This window comes from Periplaneta americana, chromosome 4 (assembly GCF_040183065.1).
Source record: "Periplaneta americana isolate PAMFEO1 chromosome 4, P.americana_PAMFEO1_priV1, whole genome shotgun sequence".
Lineage (NCBI taxonomy): Eukaryota > Metazoa > Arthropoda > Insecta > Blattodea > Blattidae > Periplaneta > Periplaneta americana.
The window spans coordinates 48,332,228-48,355,157 of NC_091120.1; the positions used below are offsets into that span (position 1 = coordinate 48,332,228).

General features: G+C 34.9%; 2 protein-coding genes across 4 annotated transcripts in view; one reads left to right on the plus strand and one right to left on the minus strand.

Annotated features, from left to right (window-relative positions):
- Positions 1–22,930, plus strand: part of LOC138697788 (AN1-type zinc finger protein 2A-like) — a 46,046-nt gene that overhangs the window by 16,374 nt on the left and 6,742 nt on the right. Inside the window, exons 6-7 of one of the 3 annotated variants that reach the window (XM_069823295.1) lie at positions 1,196–1,352; positions 8,416–10,490. In XM_069823295.1, the coding sequence (XP_069679396.1) occupies positions 1,196–1,352; positions 8,416–8,432 (174 nt within the window). In that variant the 3' untranslated portion in view covers positions 8,433–10,490. Of the gene's footprint in view, positions 1–1,195; positions 10,491–22,930 lie in introns of those variants that run through there. The other 2 variants (XM_069823293.1, XM_069823294.1) reach the window with 2 other exon arrangements.
- Positions 14,957–22,930, minus strand: part of LOC138697787 (malate synthase-like) — a 38,529-nt gene continuing 30,555 nt past the window's right edge. The window contains exon 10 of the mRNA XM_069823292.1: positions 14,957–16,876. Coding sequence (XP_069679393.1) covers positions 16,628–16,876 — 249 coding nt within the window. The 3' untranslated portion in view covers positions 14,957–16,627. The remainder of the gene's footprint in view (positions 16,877–22,930) is intronic.

The following is a 22,930-nucleotide window of genomic DNA, read 5'->3' on the forward strand; positions in this document are numbered from 1 at the left end:
GATGGCTTACTCCTCTCATCTTTCTGTTTTTCCGTATTCTCTGGTTCTGTTCCTATAACCTGTGATGAGTTGAAACCGGGGGAGCAGTTATTATTTTATCGAGGGAGCAGTTAATATTTTATAATAGCGCTTGCTGATTGGTTAAGACTGTGGCGCCAGTTTATATTTTGCCTTTGTGGCCAGTGATTATTTTAGAGTAGCGTCTGTCTGGTGGTGCCCGGCGTGCTAGCTGGATGTGTACACGTTGTTGTGGGAACCTACGATAGGATCGCGGAAGAAATAAGTCTCGTTGTGGGGGGCGTGCAGACCGGGAGTGTGTCGACAGTTTCAGTTACGTACACGTTGTTGCAGGAACCTACGATTGGATCGTGAAAGAAAGACTGATAGAGGACGGTAACGTTTACTCCCGAGGTTGGGAAGTTATACTCAGTCATTTGATGTCCTACCTATTGAACTGGATGCGATTTTCTGCTTAGCTATCGGGCAGTCAACTCTGTTTAAATACCGATCGGTATTTTATTTGCTGTTCTGGTCTCTCAAGCTGTGATGTAACTAATAGTCAACCATGGGCTACTAGAAGTTTTATTGCCTTATTCTGGAACGTTTTACTTAGAGATTACACCAATAAACTTTGTACGAGTATGGAATTCAAAATGGAGGCTTTCATTGTTGTGTGACGTGTGAGGGGTGTCCATTTTCAGTGTAACGATTATATGTGTGTTAAGTATTGGTTATGAGTGAGGTGAGTCGACAAGATGGATGCCAACAAAGAGGGATTACCATTCATGTAAGGTAACCAGTTGGGTTTGATTTACATTATGCTGTGACGTATATATAGTCTGTGTGACGCTATTATTTGGTTTATTTTAAATAAATGTCTGTCTTTAATGTAGGCAATGTGTGTTGTCACTTAATTACCTCGGCGAACTGATTACCATCCTGATCATAACGTTTCAGGGCAGGGTTATTTGGTATAATTATGATATTTATCATTTATTTCACCAATCAAAAGTTCTACCAGAGCCAGCGACGGTTCAATATCTGGATGAAGGTAAATAGGACGATCCGAAATGACAGAAACATCTAATAGAAGAAGAAGTAGTAGTAGTAGTATTTGTAAGCCATGTGAGAGATTAGAGGTGGGCATGATTGGTATCCTTGTCCTGAGGATTAATTTATTTTGCATTTGCTACAGAGTGAAGATGAAGCCTTGGCCCGTGCACTTGCACTTTCGCTTCAAGATTCTGGAGGTAGCCAACAAAATGGCTCCATAGGCAACAGCAGGCAGCAGCAGGAGGATGAAGACAGCATGCTGGCAAGAGCCATTGCCGAGTCTGAGAGACAGCTACGAGGTACTGCAACTGTCTCTTCACGTGACCGTTGTACTGTATCATAGCATAGTAGTTTTGTGTTTATGATTGATAACATATCTGGGTGATGAAGTGGCACTTCATTGCTTATAATGTTATTACATACTTACCTGTCACCTGTTTTGTCACATTTTGAGTAGCAGGTGGCTTACCAGTTTTCTGACATATGATTAAATATGTTCACTTGATGCTCTACATTTTAAACTTCATATGCACATTCCTTGTATTGGAATTGTCAGAAGAATGATTCTGTGACAGTTTCCTGCAGTGTTGCCAAGATTATGCTGTGTAGAGGTACGGTCACATGTCGCTACTTCTGCAGCGCTGCAATACAAAATACTGTGTAACTCTCACTGCGATATGTGAACAGTGGTGCAACCCAAAAAGTAGCAGCTGCTGAACGAGCTACTCACTACCTTTTCATGCTGCGTGCAACTTAAAAGTAGCGACGTGTAAACAGGGTTTTCAGTGTTGCAACTGTAGCATTTTTTATATCGGTTTTGTTAAAACTTTTTCAGCAGTTGAGACCAGTGTTGCTAACCAAATGTGTCAGTAATCATTTATATTGTTTGGCTATATTTTGCTGTTTGATGTGATGAAAATAAATGATTTGTAACAGTTACAAAATGTATAATACAGTCAGAGTATATCTGCTGAAGATATAATTTATTTTTTTTAATTTTCTGTAGCGTAGTTTCAGAGATGAGGGTTGCCAGCATTGCTTATGAGAATATGCTGTTGGTTATCATTGAAGTATATAGGCATTTTTCTAATAGCTTTATAATAAAAATAATGTCAATTTCTGAATAGTATTTAGGACACAAAAAAAAAAAAACAAATAACAGATCTAGTTGAACCAAGGGAGTGCTTGTAGAATTTGCAAATGCCGATTCCCACAACAAAAAGTAAAATATTAAAGATATTTTTATTAATTTGTCTTGCAGAATAATATCTGTAATATTGACAATATTTGAGGAGAAAAATTCGCTTCGGCGCCGGGGATCGAACCCGGGTCCTTGGTTCTACGTACTGTCTGGTGCTGTGGATTGAATTCGGCGTAGCTCAGTGGTCAGAGCGCTTGGTACGTAGAACGAAGGACCCGGGTTCGATTCCTGGCGCCAGAGCGAATTTTTCTCCTCAATTATTGTCAATATTACAGATATTATTCTGTAGGACAAATTAATAAAAATATCTGTAATATTCTTATAGCTAGCAGTGCATATGTCTGTACAGATTACTGTGCACTTAACTGCGGAATCCCGGCCAAACAAGTCACTCAGCTGAGTGCGCTCCTAATATAATGGCAGTTGACATTGGACATATACGTCAACATATATGCCTAACTTGGAGTCAGGCCAAAAGGGAAACATTGAAGGAGGAAGTTTCGGTCTGGTGCTGTGGATTGAATTCGGCGTAGCTCAGTGGTCAGAGCACTTGGTACGTAGAACCAAGGACCCGGGTTCGATCCCCGGCGCCAGAGCGAATTTTTCTCCTCAAATATTGTCAAAAAGTAAAATGCTTTAGCAGAAATTGCGAGTGCAATATAAATTTCAGAAGACTATGTTAAAAAAATCCATTTTCCTTGGGATCAATGCAAAAAGCGTAAAAAAAAATAATAATGTTCCTAATACTCGCAAAAAGTTCTTATTCCATAACATTAGGTTCTATTCATCCCTGTCATCATAGTTCTCGAAGGAGATTATAACTTCAAATTTTTCTGATTTCTATCGTCTGCTTTTTGTGGTTTAACACGTTGTTCTCCATTTTATGATTAAAAGAGGTGGTAAGTAAGTTATCGCATGAGCTTCATAATCTGAAACTCTAATGTGAACATAACCATAAAATGTATTGAAGAATCAACATGGAGATGCAAAACTGCAGCTAGACTGCGGCTGCAAGTGTAGCATCTTGCATGTGAACAGACTCGCAACCTCTAGTCGCAACTTTTGCAGCACTCGGGTTGCACAGCATGAAAAATAACGTGCAGCGCACTACTTTTGGCTTACGTATGATCATGATATGCAACTTTTCCAGCTGCAGTAGAAAAGTTGCACAGCAAAAATAGCGACGTGTGACCGTACCTTAAACTGTCAAATTTTGTTGTCTAGCCTTATGTCTAGGATGCATATTCATGAATTAGACTACAACATACCGGTATATAAATTAGTCATACAAAAAAATTAACGTCTTCAAGCGTAAAAGAAAGAACAGCAGCATTCCAAAAGCGTGCTGTGTGTACTCAGAGAATGAGGACTCTCAAACACATGCTTCTCTTTGGTACAAATGCGATAATTCCGTGAGAGAAGGGCTGTAATGGTAACATAAGTAAAACTCAGTAATGGGATATACAGATCAAAGTTTTGAATTTTTCCTGATCTACCTTCACAGGCACTGTCAAAGCTGTTCTTTTAGTGACTTAAGCAGAGAAGTACACTGATGAGTCTCAATAAAGTTTTATCACACCCATTGTTATCAATATTGTTTCACTAAAAGTGCAGTTTTTTTTACCTATTTTAAAAATAACTAAATATTTGCAATTACTTTTATAAACTCACTGGAATTTACAATACATTTCTGTGTTAGCTCTTTTATTGTATTATAGACACTACTCTTACATTTTATAGAATCAGAATAGGTTAGAGGGATTATTACAAAAGCATATATAGTCTATTCATATTTTAAAAAATAAACATAACAGAAACAAATATATTCTTATAAAATAAATGTTCTGTACCTTGACTTCTTAAATTAAAAAGTACACTAGTGTTGTTAGTTGTTAAGAGTTCAATGTGTGAAATGATTACCATATTTGTAGGCCTACAAGAAGCGTGGATGTACAGTGTGATCCATTTCTCCATGGATATTTTTTTAGAAAAAAAAAATTTTCTAGCACATCTCTTCATACATAGTACCTGCATAAACACGGATTAGCTGACTTTGGCCAGTTAAATTCCACTTAAAGTTTCAGCTTGGGTATATAAGACGCATGTCATTTCTGAGACATATTTTTAGTAGGAAAATGTGCATCCTACAGGCCAGCAAATATCGTAAATCAGTCATACATTGAATATTACATACAGGGTGGAAGTTAAATAACCCTGCAGTTTTTCAGAGTGAATAGCACATGTTGTATGTAAGAAAAGAGGGTAATACCATATTAGTGGAAAATCCATAGTTTTCTGAGAAAAAAAAATGTTTTTTTCCCTCTTATTTGGTAACAATTTCGAGAGGATTGTCGATTTTTGTCCATATCGATAGAAAATCTAATATTTCAATAGCATGGACGGTTTTTGTGTAAATTTAATTAAAAAATCACTAATTTCAAGCCCCTGACCAATGCGACCAACTTGCAACATTGTAGCCAGAGAGGCAGGTGAGAGGTAGTTCGCTAAGGCAGACAGATCCGAGTTCATCGATTTCTTACATCTGTATTACGAGAAGAAAGAGCAGTGTGTTAGTGACAGTGTTGCCAGACTGCTGAAACTTCCAACTCACTTTTCTATTTAATCATGCAGTTAATCACAAAATGTAATATAGGTTTTCTATTCACTTAAAAGTACCCTATTGTCCCTTTCAGTTTGCAGGATTATTTTACTTCCACTGTGTATAAGAGAACTTTGTAGCCAAAAATTTGGCTAAATGCTTTGAAATAGGCAGACTTGCTGCTGATGTCCCATTTCTCTGTAGTAGGTATGTAAAACATTTACATTTACAGTAGCTGGAAAACAGCTAAAATGGCAGCACTGCTCCCTCTAATTTCTTTAAATGTATTTTATATTGTTATATTTTGTACATTTCACATGGTTTGGGACCTTTGTCTGTAGTTCAGATTCACCAGAAGATATGAAGATGGTGATTATAGTCAATGGTGCAGAGTACAAGTAACTGTAACTTGCTGCAACTTTCAGGAAATGACCCAATGCCTCGTGTAACATTTTCGAGAATTAGGTCATATTTATTAGTTTGATATGTAATTGGGCTCAGTAGAATAAGTTTTACAGTAGAACCCCTCATAATCTACCCTCTGATCAACTGACTCCAGGTGTTGACCACGCCCTTATCCCTTATTTACTTAACGTTACTGAGAACGATCTAATCTGTTGGTTTCCTCTGGTTTCTTATGCATGACATGCTTCCTACTAGTGTAGTTGTTATTTCCTTTAAGTTATGTGCTGTTAATCTACTTACTCAGTTTAGTAAAACAGTTCAATACTGTACCCATGAATGTTGTTTTCTAATGCCAGGAATTTGACAATAAAGTCATTTGACTTCTTGCACTCCAATACTTTTCAAAGATATTATCATGGTCAGCCAATGAAGCACAGATTAAAGTGGTTAAATGGCAAGTTGTAGCCGATTTAAGTGAACACCATTTTTTAATGTTTTGGTGGCTACTTCATTCACACACAACCCCCAGAGTGTCAGAAGGACCACACTTGCTGTTGGTCGACGGGTCCATTGGACCTAGCTGGGAGATCTTGTTGATCACCAGCTTTCCCTCCTTAAGCCACTGGAGGACGATTTTAGTGCCATAGCAGGTCAGCACTAGGAACAGAAAAGTAGAAAGAGGAGGAAGGAAAGTGAAATGAACCCCTAGGCTCGAATGCTCTAATGCCGTCGGGGTCGAAGAAAGTAAGAGTTCAGTCAGAGGACTGGATAGGAAAGGGTAAAGAGGGAATTAGGTATTGAAAAGAGGAAAATTATACCAAATTCAGTCATTAACTCATCAAGCTGACCAGAGCTAATTGATGAGTAGCCCCTCCCTTTAGTTCAGCTCGTAAAATTATGCTTACTAACAGCTGCACCACGGGAAGGTAGGGATGGGACATTGGGTATTTGTCCAGGTTGGTTCCTTAAAGCTTTCAATGGGAAGGTTTAATGGCTCTCCCCCCCTGTATCCGACAGATACCCTTTTGCAGCCACCCATGAATGTTGAAGTGTGTCAGTGTTCATTCACTGTGTAAGATCGAGTGTTCTTATGATATAAACAATAACAGTAAAAAACTGTGAATTGTAATGCACGCATAAATAATACATAGTGCATTGTATTTCGTTGCTGCATCTCCAAAATCCGCTATGTTCATTTAAACAGATTTTTCAGGAGAAAGAAAAAACTTCACTTTCAATTGCCTTGATTTTCAAAGATAGTTTCGGTATAATTTCGTCATTTTTCAACATTTTTTACAGAGTCCTAGAAAATCTGTTCAAATGCACATAGTGGATTTGGAAGGTGCAGTGACGATTTCTTCATGGCAACACAAAAAAAGGAAATACGACAAACTCCTCAATGCACAGATAAACGAAAGAACATAATTTGATCTGAAATTTACAACTTCATTTAGAAGGCATAGAAGAGTGAAAAGTAATACAGTATCTTGTTCTATTATACTTTCGTGAAATAGTAAGTTTTCTGTTTCAATTTATTATTTACATAACAGCTGAGCTCAGCATACTTAATATGCAGTACAATTTTGCTGCTGATATGCCTTTTTGTAATTCATTTGTTAAAATAACTCATTTGCGTTTTTCTGCTATTTCTTCTCCTGTAGAACACTAATAAATAGCATTGTGGTCTTAAATCAGAATGTGTGGGTGATGGAGGTTTCAATAATGCATTCAAATTGGCGTTATTTCTTATAATTGTAGCTACATTTATTGCTAGTCTTTCGCTAGTGTGGTATGTCTTGTGGCCACACTGACACAAAAACTGAGCAGTATATTTGTCGCCGAAAATCAGTCACATTTACTGCTCGTTTCTTGCTAGTGTGGCATATCTTCTGACCAACCAACACAAAGGCTGAGGAATATTTGTAGCCTCATCTGTCACGCATCCTGTGACAGTTACATATGTTGCTCAAAATCAACTACATTTACTGTAACAACTTTTGGTGGGAAAATGCTTTGAACTGGCAATGATGTGAAGGGAGATATTGTATTGAGAAAAAAAGCATTGTAAGTTCTGTTTACAACAACACATTGATCCCCTGTTGTTTTTCTTCTTCTTCTATTTTTAACAAAGATGAAAATCTGAAGAATTGTGTAGAAAAAATTCACAAACTGGATAATACAGTCACAGATAATCGGAAGTTCCTGTACATAAAGTGTTCTTCCAACAAAAGTTTCCAATCTAGCCTATTTGTAATCCTTATTATCTAATTTTTTTTTTGTTTGCATTCTGATTTACCTTCCAGTTCTATGGTAATGAATAAATGAGTAGCATTGAATCAAAATGCACTTAGTCAACAATAAAATACTTTTCAGAAGAGAGAAAAATTTAATTAATCAATCAATCTGTGCTTTTTTAACCAGACGGCATATTTTGAGGCTAATGTAAGCATGGAACCAGCACTTCTTAAAGCAAACCAACAGCACAGATCGATTCAGTGTTATCAAAATAGAGGAAATTCGAATCAAAGTGAACTTTGTTCACTGGTGGACACTTCTCAGTTGGGGTTCTACTGTAGTAACATTTTCTATTTGGGGGTGGAGAAGTAATTTTTATCCAGCATACTTTAAGCTCATAAGAATGGTTTAAGTCTGAAAAGGTGTAGCCATTTGTAAATAGTCATTATTGAGACTCTTGTGAGATTATTTTAAACTGACTGTAATACACGAAGATTCTTTAATACACTTCAGAAACGTATCCTATATTTTTCACTGTTTTATTGTCAAAATAAATTTAACGATAATATGCTTAGCTGCTCTACCAAGAGCTTCAGACTTTCTGCAGTCATTGATTTGTAGTAGGAACAAACCTTATCTTTCACTTACAGAGTGACAATATAAACTGATACAAGAGATATAGAAGAAAGCATTTGGGGACTGTATTTACAGATACTATTAACAGTGGGACTAAGGAATTGTTCATGTTTAATCGTGGTGTAAGTTCGAGTTAAATGTAGTCCACTAACTGAAATGTTGTGTACTTCCTAAAGTAATCTAGCAGAATGTTGTTTCCTAATTGTCTTAAGTCAATGATATGGAAAACTTGATGTTCTTACTCTATATGTGATACATTTTTCTGATGTTATCCTTTCTGTACTAGAACTGTGCATCATCTAGCACACTAAACGAGAGATGTTTAGAGTTGCATGGACCAGCATTCTGGCATTCTGGAGAGGGACTTCGAAAATTGACGAGAAAACTTCAACTGAATTGGTGAAATGCAATCATACATAAGATCTGTTCTTCTTAAATGTTCATTTGATAGCAATACTGATGGACCAATTTTCAAATGAGTGATTTTGGATTAAGAAATAGAAAAAAATAATGTTCTTTCCTAAAAAATTACAATGAAAAGTACTCTGTAGATATAAGCGATATTTTTATTTTAGTACAGAGATGTATTAAATTTTTAGTTTCTATTTGTACTGGTCATTATATTCATTTACTGTTTATATAATTTAATAGAATTCTAAATAGGTAATGTATTTATGCAGGATTCATATTAAACTCTCAATGTAGACATTTTGATGTGTTTTACTCGTCTGTGCATATTATTTTTCTTAAGTTTATTATTATTATTATTATTATTATTATTATTATTATTATTATTATTATTATTATTGTTTTCATTTTAAGTCCTGTAGGTAAAAGTAAAAATGCAGTAGTAAAGAATTAACTCTGAAAGAAATTATATTTGTGTATCATACATTTATTTCACTTAAAAATAAAACTGCATCATACATAACGTAAATTATAAAAGTTTAACGTGAGTTTTTGTAAGCTTATATGAGAAATAAAAAAATTATCATATTGCGCCTCCACCTGTTAATATTTATTAAAATAACATGTCAAAATGAACATTTGTTAATCTGTTTTTGTTCTCTAAATCTGTCAGCTGGATTAAAGTGTTAACTTAAAAAATGGTTCCTGTATATGTTGGAAAATGTATTCAGTAGTCAATTTTTTAGTTTAGTTAACATCTTAAGTGATTTTGACAAATTTCTTGTACTTAATGTTGACTTCGTATCTGACCACATACGAATTGAAGAGCGCTATTTCATTTAGATCTGTAGGCAGGGGAGGAAACTGCTTCATATTCTTCTGTGGGAATTCATGTTGCAAAGTTTCTCGTCAAAATTGTCAAGACTAGCTTCATTGTAAATTAACTTTTATAAAATTGGCAATATCTATGTGACCAGTTTTTATGAGTGTATTTACAACCCCCTATCTCCAGTTTTTACAAACCTAATAATAACTTTTCTATGCAGAGTACTCAGTCTGTTTCACAAGTAATAATTCTATCCAGCATTGTTATCCCTAAGATTAGAATAATGTTGAGGAATTAAAAATTAATCGTAACCGGCAATATCAAAACAGCAGCACTTCTGGCTGGGCAAAAAAATATATATATATATATATATATATATATATATATATATATATATATCTGCTTTGGTGCCACAGCCTGGGCCATCAGCAGTGTTGCCACATTAGGAAGTTCGCACGAACTTCCATGTTCAGTGAATATTCGAACCTAAAATTAGTGTATTATTTTTGTGTTATGTGATGTGTTTTGATAAAGAAATTCCACACAGTTTTTATGTTATTTAGTTATGATGTGATTAAGAAATAAACTTCACATGGCTGCAGTTTCAACAGTTGGCATCATAAAATACGAACAGAAATTTTTATTTTTTTCAATATTTATTCAATTATCCGGCAAAATCTCGTAACTGGAATTAGACTGGTCCCTTTGATGCCAGTTAAGAGGGATTCTACTGTAAAATTGTTTGAACTTCATAACATTCAACATTAAATACCTCAGTATGGAACTCTGCTAGTGTCCACCTTCAGAATAGTGTTACAAGAATTAACATTCATATTGTCAGCAATAACCCGTTAACAAGTGGAGACCCGACATTGCAGGTTTTTTCTTTCTCTTTATACCTACCATATTTTCAGGGGATAAATTTAGTTCCTTATGATATGTGTATTACGATAGAAAATCTCGTCCAAATTTTAGCAGAAATATTTATAAAAAAATTATAAATTCAGAATGTGACAGTTGTCAAATGGCATTTTGGTTATTGTAGTAGTAATTTATATTAAATTTTGTGACTTTAGACTGTTAATGTGGAACACAAGAAGTTCTGTATTTAAATATATATATATCTGTCAAATGGCATTTTGGTTATTGTAGTAGTAATTTATATTAAATTTTGTGACTTTAGACTGTTAATGTGGAACACAAGAAGTTCTGTATTTAAATATATATCTGTAGGCAGGGGAGGAAACTGCTTCATATTCTTCTGTGGGAATTCATGTTGCAAAGTTTCTCGTCAAAATTGTCAAGACTAGCTTCATTGTAAATTAACTTTTATAAAATTGGCAATATCTATGTGACCAGTTTTTATGAGTGTATTTACAACCCCCTATCTATATATATATCACATTGTTTGCTACCTTCTGTTGTTGTTTTTTTTTTTTTTTGTGAATGACTATTATATTGAGTTCCTTTAATAAATATGATCTGTAAATAAAATATTCTTTAAGTAAAAAATATGTGTTAATTTGTATTAGCATTATTCAAATGTCGGTTTACAATTAAATTAACATTTTAATTTTTCATTTATGTAATATAATTTATTTTGAAAACTTGTTTTCTACTCTTATTATTAATTTCATGCTCCACTATGCTTATTGTTTTTTGAAAGTTCTCGGTGCGCATCAAAGACTAGATATAATATACTTAATATTTTATTTGTTTATTTATTTATTCTGGTGTAGTTAAGGCCATCAGGCCTTCTCTTCCACGACACCAGGAATATAAATACAATAATAGAAATAAACAGAAAAAAAAATACACTATATACAAAGTAAAGCTACACAAGAAATAAAGAGAGAGAAAAAAACACTATAAACAAAGTAAAGCCACACAAAAATACACACAGGTTGCAGTCACACAAACTTTAAATGAGTGATTAAGTATCATAATTAATTCTATCCTAACTACTTAACTAACATAAACAAGAAACTTGCAATTTTAATTTAGATTAAAAAAGAACAAGGAAAAAAAAAAACACAAATCAATACTTCTAGCAATACCTAAAAAACATTAACTAAGACAAAATTTTCCAATTTAATTTTGAATTGTGATAAAGTCCGGCAGTCCCTGACGCCATTAGGTAACGAATTCCAGAGGCGAGGTATTTCTACAGTATAGGAAGATGAGTATAAAGACGTTCTATGATGAGGGATAGAAAGAAGTGCTTGATGTCGGTTTCGAAGAGTTGTAAGAAATTGAAAGCGCGATAACAGATAATTCGGAGTAGAAGTATGCATGATTCTAAACAGAAGAGACAATGAATGTATTGTTCTTCGTTCCTTCAGACGCGCCCATGAAAGCAACTGGAGGGAAGGTGTTATATGATCAAATTTACGAGTGTTGCAGATGAATCGTATGCACACATTATGAACATGTTGTAGTCTCTCAGCTAAGAGTGAACTTATATTAGTTAGCAAGGAATCGCAATAATCAAAATGGGGCATTACAAGAGTCTGAATAAGATTCTTTTTTAGACTAAGTGGTAGAAATTCTTTCATATGAAACAAGGAGTGAAGTTGAGAAAATATTTTTTTGCAAATGTGTGTTACTTGAGTGTTCCAATTTAGATCGCTATCCATAAAAATGCCAAGATTTTTAACTGTTTAACTGTATTTAACAATAATCCCATTCAATTTTATATGTGGTATAGTACTACAATCAAGAGTGCTTCGTAGACGATTATGTCCCATTACGATTGCTTGCGATTTCTCTGGATTTAACCTTAATCCAAATTTGTGTGCCCACAGTGAAATCGAATTCAAGTCTTCGTTTATTTTGTTTACTGCATCACTAGTCTCGTCAGGGTGGAAATGCAAATAAATTTGCAAGTTGTCAGCATACATATAGTATCTGCAGTGTTTTATCATATTAGTCACGTCATTAATATAGATAATGAAGAGTAAAGGTCCGAGAACTGATCCTTGTTGAATTCCAGATTTCACGACACACCATTTTGAAGAATAATCGCATGCAATGACACATTGTTGACGTTCGCGAAGGTAGGATTCAAACCAAGTAACAGAACTTTCAGAAAGATTCAGAAATCTTAATTTACATAATAGAAGGTCCGTGTCAACTGTATCAAATGCCTTACTGAAGTCAAGTAATGTCAATAATGTTAATTTACGTTCATCTGTGGCTTCACGTATATCCTCATTCCCTTTTAGTAGTGCTGTAGTCGTACTATGTCCATTTCTGAACCCGGATTGGTATTCATCCAGTAAGGCATGTTCGGTTAGATAGTTCATTAGTTGTTTGTAAACAATACGTTCCAGAGCTTTTGATAGAGCAGGTAGGATACTGATTGGACGGAAATCATTTGCACATAATGGGATTTTGATTTTAGGGATCGGACGGATAAAGGCTTTCTTCCAAAGGTTCGGGTAGGTAGAAGTTATAAGTGAGGCGTTGAATATATGTGTTAATGTCGGTAGTATTATGTCCAATATTTTACTAAGACTACTAAATTTTTAAAGGAAAGGTTTTTATGTATATACGGATAAATTAATTATTCTTCTTTTTTCTTATATTTTGTTATTTTATACATTGTTTTGACTCTGAGTGCATTTGAACGTAAGGATGATGTGAGATGTTAGCTTCAGACTACCTGCTTGTGACAATCCTCTCATAGTATGTAACTTGGGATTCGCATCACTCTGGCAAGTAGCTTTCAGCTTATTTCTGTCGTTTCTCTGCTGTATTGTGAAGCATCAACATGCAGCTGATATTGTGGTACTGTACAAAATACAATACTGGTACTGTGCAGTATTACAGTATTATAATGTTATTAGTAGTCACGTATATTAATATTACAATTATAAAATGTAACATTACTATTAAATAGTCAATAATAATAGTAAATAATAATAATAATAATACATAATCACTAAATAGAATTGATAAAAAACAGCCGCAGCTACAAATATGTTGATTCTATCAGACACTTGCATTTTCACCTTTTGAACATCTGCAACACTGCCCTGCATTGAAGCTCCCGATTCGCGCCCTGTAAGAATTTAGGTCGTCACCCATACCTTCTTCACACACTAACCTACTTGTACAGTATATGCTGCTTACTACACAACCGTTCTCTACGACTGCACTTTGTAATCGCTAAATAGAAATAAATGGCTTTCCTCATTCTGTCTGCCCATCTGTCCATGCCCTTAGTGCCAAAGTTATTCCAGTGATTTTAGTCACATATTTTATTAGTAGACCTTGGATATTTGAACTCTAAAAAAGCACGTTTAGGCCCCTAAAGTAGTTTTTAAAATATTAAAACAGACTCTAAAGTACACGTTTTATAGGAATATCAGAAGAGGACAGCAGAATTAGAATTAAGATATGGAGAACTAATGTATAAATACAATTATGCAGATTTTATTTCATTGTAGGTACCGGTACCTTACAAAGGGGCAGCAGTGCCAGAATTATAATTTATACAGCTAAAAATTATATACCTAAATTTAATTATACAAATTTGATGTAAATTTATTAGATATCTTGAAACAGGACAGCAATCTTTGAATTAAAATGAAAGGCTGGGGATTTGTAGAATCTTCATAATTTCGTAGGACGTGGCTGTTCAAGTCATTAGCAATATCGCGGATGTAATGAAAATACGAAGTATTACTTTTACTTAAACATCTCTGATTCTTAATTACTGATGTAAAATTATACTCTTATAAAGAAATTTAGGAATAGTTATTACTAAATCTTGATTACTTCCTCTGCTTCGGAAACCACTGGATTTCTATAATATCCATGTGACTGCAGAAATTTAATCTTACAGAGTGACTTGAACTAGAATCCAAGTTTATTTTCTCTCACTACATGACTTTGACGTACTCAAATTTCTTACCAGCAGTGTTATTTCCCTTGCATATTTTCTGGCAAATGTTTTCTTTATTAAGTAGGACGAAGGATGCTGACATTATTTATTGCAGCACATTTCAAGCCCATTGAAAGACGTGGTTGTCACTTTGCTAGACTATCCTTACCCTTGCATTCATACAGAAAGAGAGACTGCTGTCTGAACTGTGTAACTGAAACCTCCACTTTACTTGACTTTATAAAGTTTAGTCGACTTTTTATCAACTTCATTATTAGTACACTATTAGGGCAGATTCATTTAAGAAAAGTACACATTCTGCTTTCAGAGCTTGAATGGTTATTATTTCAACTGCTTTGTCAGCACAACTGTGGAAATCAGCACATTTAACTTGAAACACATAACCTATCCAAAATTTATTTTTCAGTTTCACTTTTTATTTTATAATGTATCACATTAAAATGGTATACATTTCTTGTACAGATCCAGAAACAAATTTTATTTCTGGATTCGTACCTATATATTCTGTTGGTTAGGAGGTCCATATCGTTGTGATAAGTGAAAATTAAAAGAAAAATAATGTAATTGTATTGTGACTTAAGTTCAGTTTATAAAGTTTCTGAAGTGAAACGTGCTTAATTTAACGTTACATAATCACTAATTTCAATGAAGAGAACTCTGACAAATATTTTATATGTGATGAAATCTGATCATCTTTATTTATTTTTCATGATATGCAAGTACAGTAGTAAGTAAAAGAAAATTCAGAAACATAAATTTTATTTCTTGGTACAATACAAATATTAAATAAATACACAGTTGGAGTGTTTGATTTGTTCAGTGCTTTCCAAGTTAAGCCTGTATTGTAACATAATGTTTAAGTGCTCAAAATGATAGAGGACCACAGATGTTAGGATATACGTGTATAATCAGGGCTTGAGGTGGGGCAGAATGACATCCTGGTTCCTTTTGAAATGACTTAAAACCATCCCATCACTATTTAGTATATAATGCATGTATGACTCTCATTTTAACACATGCTATTTAAATTACTGTAATGTGTTTGTAGGTCTAGATGAAACACAGACTGTACATCACAAAGTATATTTTCATAACTTATGTCTATTAATTAAAAGGGTGAAATCATCCTAGTTCTTTTTTCATTCCACCTCAAGCACTGTGTATAATGAAATGCCAGGCCATGTAACATGTAATGCACATAAAGCCATTATTTACTGCATATAATATTATGTATGAGAAAATATAGGAATTAGAATTAATATCAAAATACCATAGTACTTACGAGGTTCACAGATTTAAACCATTTTTATGCAAATTTTGAAATATAACAATGAAGTGAACATACTGTTCTCCAACCAGGAGATCAACCGTGAAAGGAATGTGCTTACTATTGCATCATCTATTGGAGCGAAGTAAATAGATAATATTATCATTATAACGTCAGTTTAAAAACCATGCACTCTCCTGCATTTGTTATTTCCTGTATGGAGGGATTAAAAGACCAGGAAATTAACAGTGATCTAATTTTGTAACTAGGGTAGTATAAATATGTATCTATCAATGTTATTGTTTGTACTGTGAGAGCTAGCCAATAGAGATAAAAGTACCCACGTGTGTGACCTTATGACATCAACATTCATTCACAGCATTACCCTGCTTCGTCTCATTCCACAGAGACTTTCTCGTGGTTGGAGTACAGTATGAGGAGCATCGTTTCAAAATGTGTTTCCTCCCTTCTTAAAAAGTTGAACATGTAGGATTTTTCCTACATTTTATGAACACAGAATTCAAATCTGCAATGATAAAGCAACACAACGAGTTTTCTCTCATCTTAATAAGATGTTGAAAAGGAAGTGTTGCTCGGAGCATAACAGATTTTTTCACTTTACGAAAAAAATACTTACTTACAAATGGCTTTTAAGAAACCCGCAGATTCATTGCCACCCTCACATAAGCCTACCATCAGTCCCTATCCTGTGCAAGATTGATACTAAAAAAAAAAAATACTAAAATGGTGAAAACTCATTTTTAAACAGTGCTCCTCATATAAATCTACTGTTTGATTTTAGAAGTTTTAATCTAGTCAAAGATGTATATAATGTCTTCATTATTCTGAGATACTTGCAAAATATTTAAAAGAAAATAATCATCATTTTTTTTAGAGTTCTTTTTAAAGCACTTTCATCTCAAAACACACTATTTATTTTCATAGCTCGAACAAAGTTCTCTGTATTTCCATTTATATAATGTATATGTAAAGATAATATTTTAAATTCTCTATTGTTACATCTTATGCAGCATCATTCACTCACAGATAAGTATAACAGATCAAGCTTAGGAAACTTGTTGAAAGTATCATTCATTATGTTTTTGAAAAGACCAGAAGATGTAGCTGTCATTGAGATATGTTGTGATGAACTCAGGAAACTCCCTCTTTGTCACAATCTCCATGAAAACTCCTGCAGCCGCTTCAAGTTGTTGTATGTTCTTGTCTGTTGGATGGAAGAATGGATGTTTTCCCGCTTTGCATTCCTGAATGAAGTTGCTGACGAGTCTGTTTACCAAGCCCTTGGTTACAATTGCATCATAATCTTCCATGGAGGCCTTAAAAAAAATTAATGTAGCTGAATTGCTTAAATCTTTTAAGTGTGAGGATGCAGTTTGCATCCATAATAAACAAAAATGAAAACTCTTTATTACCTGAGTGTTTTAAATATTATATAAATGGATATAGATGGGCAAACTTCACTTACTGCGTTAACACTTTCTACCAGGCTACTGTAATATTACCATGCATTATCATCATGAAAAAATAACTGCAATATTGATCAATTATTCACTGATTGTTGGTTCTGGGTTTATGGATAGGCCACACAGAACTAAATCATATCACCATTTGTTGAAGGAAGTTTCTGTTGGATGTTTTCCAGTGTACTATCAAAAGGGAAGTATTAATAGTAATTTCTATACTGTTACACTTTCGTGTGTGAAAAATAAATTGTATGATCAGTCTGATGGATGTATTTTTAATGCTTAAAGGTTAAAACGAAGAACAATGCGTCAGTCTGCAATTATTTCGCTTTGTCACACTTAAAAACCAACACGTTTAACTATACAGTGGGTGGTATTTATATGGGATAGTTTCCATCTATAGCTTCAAGACTGACATACTTTGAAATAACTACTGAAGCTTTCCTGGCGACGTGATAACTCAAAATTTTCTTGGGCTTCCAGCCAGGTCATGAGTTGGTGATCCACCGACGTTTCGAGGATGTTCATCTTCAGGGTTAAATGATATCTAAGGGTACCCAGCTCCTTAATTTATAGTGCCAGAGGGAGGAGTCAGCCGAGGAGCTGTGCGCCGATTGGCTCTTATTAGTGCGGACCGCAGCGTGAACGCGGGCGACGTGTCGTCTTGCTTTGTGCTGTTCGGCTGATTGACTGCGGGTCTCACGATGGGCTCAGCAGACGAGTTCTTATGTGTTCTCCACTGATGACGGCCCATCGTCTGGGCATTGAGAAATTTAATAGCTGGTGCCCATGCTGTGCTTAGTTGGAGACCCAAGTCCCGATTCAGGTTACTGCATTCTGCCGCTATGGCCAGGGTTTCCTTTGCTCTTCCCAGTAGCCCGAACACTTTGCCAGGACCTCGGTGTTATTAAAATTAGCCCTATGGCTTTTTTCAATACAGTGTTCAGCCAATCCGGATTTTTCGGGCTGCATTAATCTGATGCTTCTTTGATGTTCCGAAAGACGCATAGTTATTGTGCGTCCCGTCTGTCCAATGTAAGCAGCCTCACATTCACAAGGAATGCGGTAGATCTCTGGTACTCTGCAGCCCGAAAAATCCGGATTGGCTGAACACTATTGAAAAAAGCCATAGGGCTAATTTTAATAACACCGAGGTCCTGGCGAAGTGTTCGGGCTACTGGGATAGAAGAGTAAAGGAAACCCTGGCCATAGGGCGGAACGCGGTAACCTGAATCGGGACTTGGATCTCCAACTAAGCACGGCGTGGGCACCGGCTATTAAATTTCTCAACGCCCAGACGACGGGCCGTCATCAGTGGAGGACACATAAAAACTCGTCCGCTGAGCCCATTGTGAGACCCGCAGTCAATCAGCCAAACAGCACAAAACAAGACGACACGTCGGCCGCGTTCACTCCGCAGTCCGCACTAATAAGAGCCAATCAGCACACAACTCCTCGGCTGACTCCTCCCTCTCGCACTATAAATTAAGGAGCTGGGTATCCTTAGATATCATTTAACCCTGAAGATGAGGAAGATGAACATCTTTGAAACGTCGGTGGATCACCAACTCATGACCTGGCTTGAAGCCTGAGAAAATTTTGAGTTGACATACTTTTTCTAACCCATTGAAACCTTCTGCCAAATGGTGATATACTGAAATGGCTTCATGCTGAAAGTGTTAAGCCTTTAATGAAAGTGGGGTAGATGTGAAGACATAGTCACTATGTATTAACAAGATCAGAATATAGTGTTGGAAACCTGTTAAATTAATTAAAAAAAAAAAAAGCATATTTGAAGTCCAATGGTCGATGGGTAGCTTTTCGTTTACCAGAAACAAGAGTGAAAAGGTTTTGTTGAAATCCACAGATAATGATTTGGTTAAATGAGAGTTTATAGTGTACGAGTTCAGCGATTTTCTTTAAAACAGGAGACAAGAAATTGCTGTGTTATGTAATGATATGCAGCAATCATTTGAATTCTTTACAATGTAATTATATTTTATAGTGTACCATTTATTTTAAAAACTCCTAGAGATATATGAGGGGCTCACAACCAGAGTGGACCAAGTCCACCAGTGGTCAGTTTGTGGATTAATACAATTTCGGAAGAAGAAAACATAGATTTATTCATTGCCATAACAAACAAAGTCCATAACTCATTTGTTACTTCACAGAGAGCAGCATTTTCTATGGAAGGTGAAGATTGCTAAGCATGAGCCAAGAACTTTAAGGCCTGTATTTATAGTCGAGATAAGTCATACTTATATATAAGTCGAACTTAAATCTCGTCTCAATTGCAGATTTCGGTCCAAATAAGTCGTACTTATTATAAGTCGTGATTATTTTATAAGCTTTACTTTACAAAGTCTGACTTCATGAAGTTGAACTTATTGCAATTCATAGTGACTCAAGTGCGACTTATGTTATGAAATAAGTTAAACTTTATTAAGTCAAGGAAACCCCTGACTTATGTCAGTTTTAACCTAAAAATTAATAACGTTTATAAAGAATTGGCCCAAGTTATTGAAATGCAGGAAATTTGCGCCCAAAAGCGCTATTTGCGAAACATCATGGGTTGCTTTGAATTTTATAATCTTGAATTTAAAAGGAGGTTTCGGTTTTGCAAAAGGTTTTGGAATCAGTACTTCCGAAAGTGGAAAGAACTCTTGCAAAACTGAGGTAGCGAGGTTTACCAGTTCTTCTAGATTACTACTTCTTGTTCGCTTGAGATTTTATGCTACGGAAAATTTTGAAATAAATTTAATGTTCTTAAAATATAGCCATAACCGTAGTCTATAAATATATGAGGAATTTGTTGGCCTAGGTAGTGTAGTTGGAATAGCGCTGGCCTTCTGTGCTCGAGGTTGCGGGTTCGATCCCGGCCTGGGTCGATGGCATTTAAGTGTGTTTAAATGCTACAGGCTCATGTCAGTAGATTTACTGGAATGTAAAAGAACTCCTGCGGGACAAAATTCCGGAACACCGGCGATGCTGCAGTTGCGAGCGTCGTTAAATAAACCATAATTTAATTTATATGAGGCATTCAATATATCGGTGAGGTTAGGTTTCTTTAATATAAATGAAATTTCAGTATTAGTAAGATTAAACACCCTTATCCAGTCAATTTAAATTAATTTATTATGTGTTGATAAAATGAATTTTAAACAAAGCCTTCTTGCTGTCATACTTATAATCGGCTTTAAGACTCAATTTCTCAAAATTATTCTAGAAGGACTTGGTGCACGCTGGTTGTGAATCCCTCATATATAAATTTATAGGAATTCTAAGCGAGTTCGATTATTTTTATGTTTAATTGTATCCATCTTGAATCTTGCATACACTACTTTTAACACTTAAATTTAAATGATTGATTAAATGGCAAACTTACTAGTATCTTAAAATGTTTCGGTGTATCCTTCACACCATCATCAGAGCCTACTAGATCCCGGCATCATCTCGACATTGCTGCCTGTTGTAGGGGTGCGTTTGCATGTTGTTATAATTTAACACTAGTAAGTTTGCCATTTAATCAATCGTTTAATTGTAATTAAGTTTCCGAATTGAGAGTATCTGTGTTAGGCAGATGAAATTTTGTGAATGCTAAAGTTTAGGTCCAAAGGAAAGGAAAAGTTAATATACATATTTCTGTACACTCTTGGTGCCTTAGATGTACTGCATAGTCATTGTTCATGTTAAGTGTAATTTGTTTTAATCTTCCCTGTAGTTTACGTGATAAGTAATATGTTTCATTAAGCTCTCATTCCTTTTGATAATTTTAATATGTATGAAGGATTGTAGTGAATAGAAGTTAGAACAGCGAATTTTCTAATGTAATGTGAAAGAAATATTTTATAAAGAAAGATTTTCGATATATGTGAATTATATAGAAAATATTTATTTTCTATGGCTGATAAGATATCTGAATTGTAAGAGACTGATTTACATGTGTGTGTGTGAAGAACAAAGAACTAAACTACATCATTCGGTAAACTGTGGCTTCCATTTTACGAGATGTGCTGTGATGTGTCAAAATCTCTTCCATTCTATGAAGCTTGTTTTAAATTTTCAGTATTTGCTTTTTGAACGCTTATAAATTTATTTTTCTTTAGTAAATATTCATAATGCGAGAAGACATGAGCATTTTATTTTAGATTGATAGTAGAAACAACACATGTATATATTTATGTTATGGTGGGAAATGGAAGTTGGTTCAAAGAATATGCCTGATATAATATGGAATAGTGGAGAGAGAAAAAAAAGATGTTTTCTGATTCCCATTGACCATTGTAATAGAGAACTTTTAAGGGCTTCTTAATAAATAGAAGGTAAGACAGGATTGTAGAAGTGTAAGATAGTGTCAGGGTTTAATAGTATGGATTAGGCTAGATGTTAACCATTTTACACATTACGACTTTTTGATGTGAAGTTTGCCTGTCATTATTTTGTAGGCATACAACATGTCTTTAGGAGTTTCAATACTATGAGAGTTTTAAATATCACTGGCTTATCACAGCTATTACAGAACTTTATTCACTGCCAGTTTCAGGTTCTCACCAAGTAATTTAATTTTTGTATAAGAAATTGTGGTATACATTAATTGTCATTAATGATAGAATCTTTAAAGATATAGTAACCATAAATTAAATGGAAATTATATGATGTAATGTATGTTACAATTCTTCTTTGCATTAATAAAATTTAATTTCATAAAATGCTTCCATTTCAGTTTTAGACCTGATGAATATTCCAGTAAATTCATGAACATTTTTTAAGTTATGTTTCCATCATCTTCACCATTATGAATCATCAGTAATCACATTTAAGGTACGATCACACGTCGCTACTTTTGCAGCGATGCAGTACAAAAAACTGCGCAACTCTTGTACTGTGACGTGTGAACAACGGTGCAACCCGAAAAGTAGCGGCTGCCGAACCTGCTGCCCGCTACTTTTCCATGCTGCGCGCAACTTAAAAGTAGCGACGTGTGAACAGGGTTCTCAGGGTTGCAGCCGCATTATTTTTGATATCGGTTTTGTTGAAACTTTTGCTGCGGTTGCAACCAGTGTCACCACCCAAATGTGCCAATGATACTTTTATTGCTTGGATATATTTTAATGTTAAATGTGATGAAAATAAATTATTTGTAACAGTTATTAAATATACAACACAGTCTGAGCATAATTGGTGACGATATAATTCATTTTTTAAATTTTCCATAGCGTAGTTCCAAACAGGAGGGTTGCCAACATTGATTACGTGAATATACTGCTGGTTATTATTTAAGTATATAGGCATTTTTAAAAGCTTTATAGTAAAAATAATGTCAATTTCTGAATACTAGATACGACAAAAAAGCAAATAATAGATAAGGAAGCTTTCGCATGAGTTTCTTAATAATGCGAACATAACCACAAAATGTATATTGAGAAGTCAATACGGAGATGGAAACCTGCAGCATGACTGCGGCTGCAAAAGTAGCGCCTTGCGTGTGAACAGACTCGCAACCTCCAGTTGCAACTTTTGTAGCACTCGGGTTGCGCAGCACGAAAAGTAGCATGCAGCACGCTACTTTTGGCTTACGTGTGAACACGACACGCAACTTTTGCAGCTGCAGTATAAAAGTAGCGCTGCAAAAGTAGCAACGTGTGACCGTAACTTTAGATTCGAAGTTTGCGGTTTCAGACCTGAGGGTAGAGGATTGTTGAGGGATAGTAAATGTTATCAACTTATCTTCCTTCAGAACGAATTAATGTCTTTCACTTATAGAAAACATAAAAACTCCCATCATTGAATGAGAGGGTTCTGTACAAAATTGTTCTACCACAAAGTTTCTGACTTTGCAAACATATTTCTCTGTAATGCTTGTGCCTCACTTCCTGAGTTGTTTCTTTGCGGGCGAGATGCAGA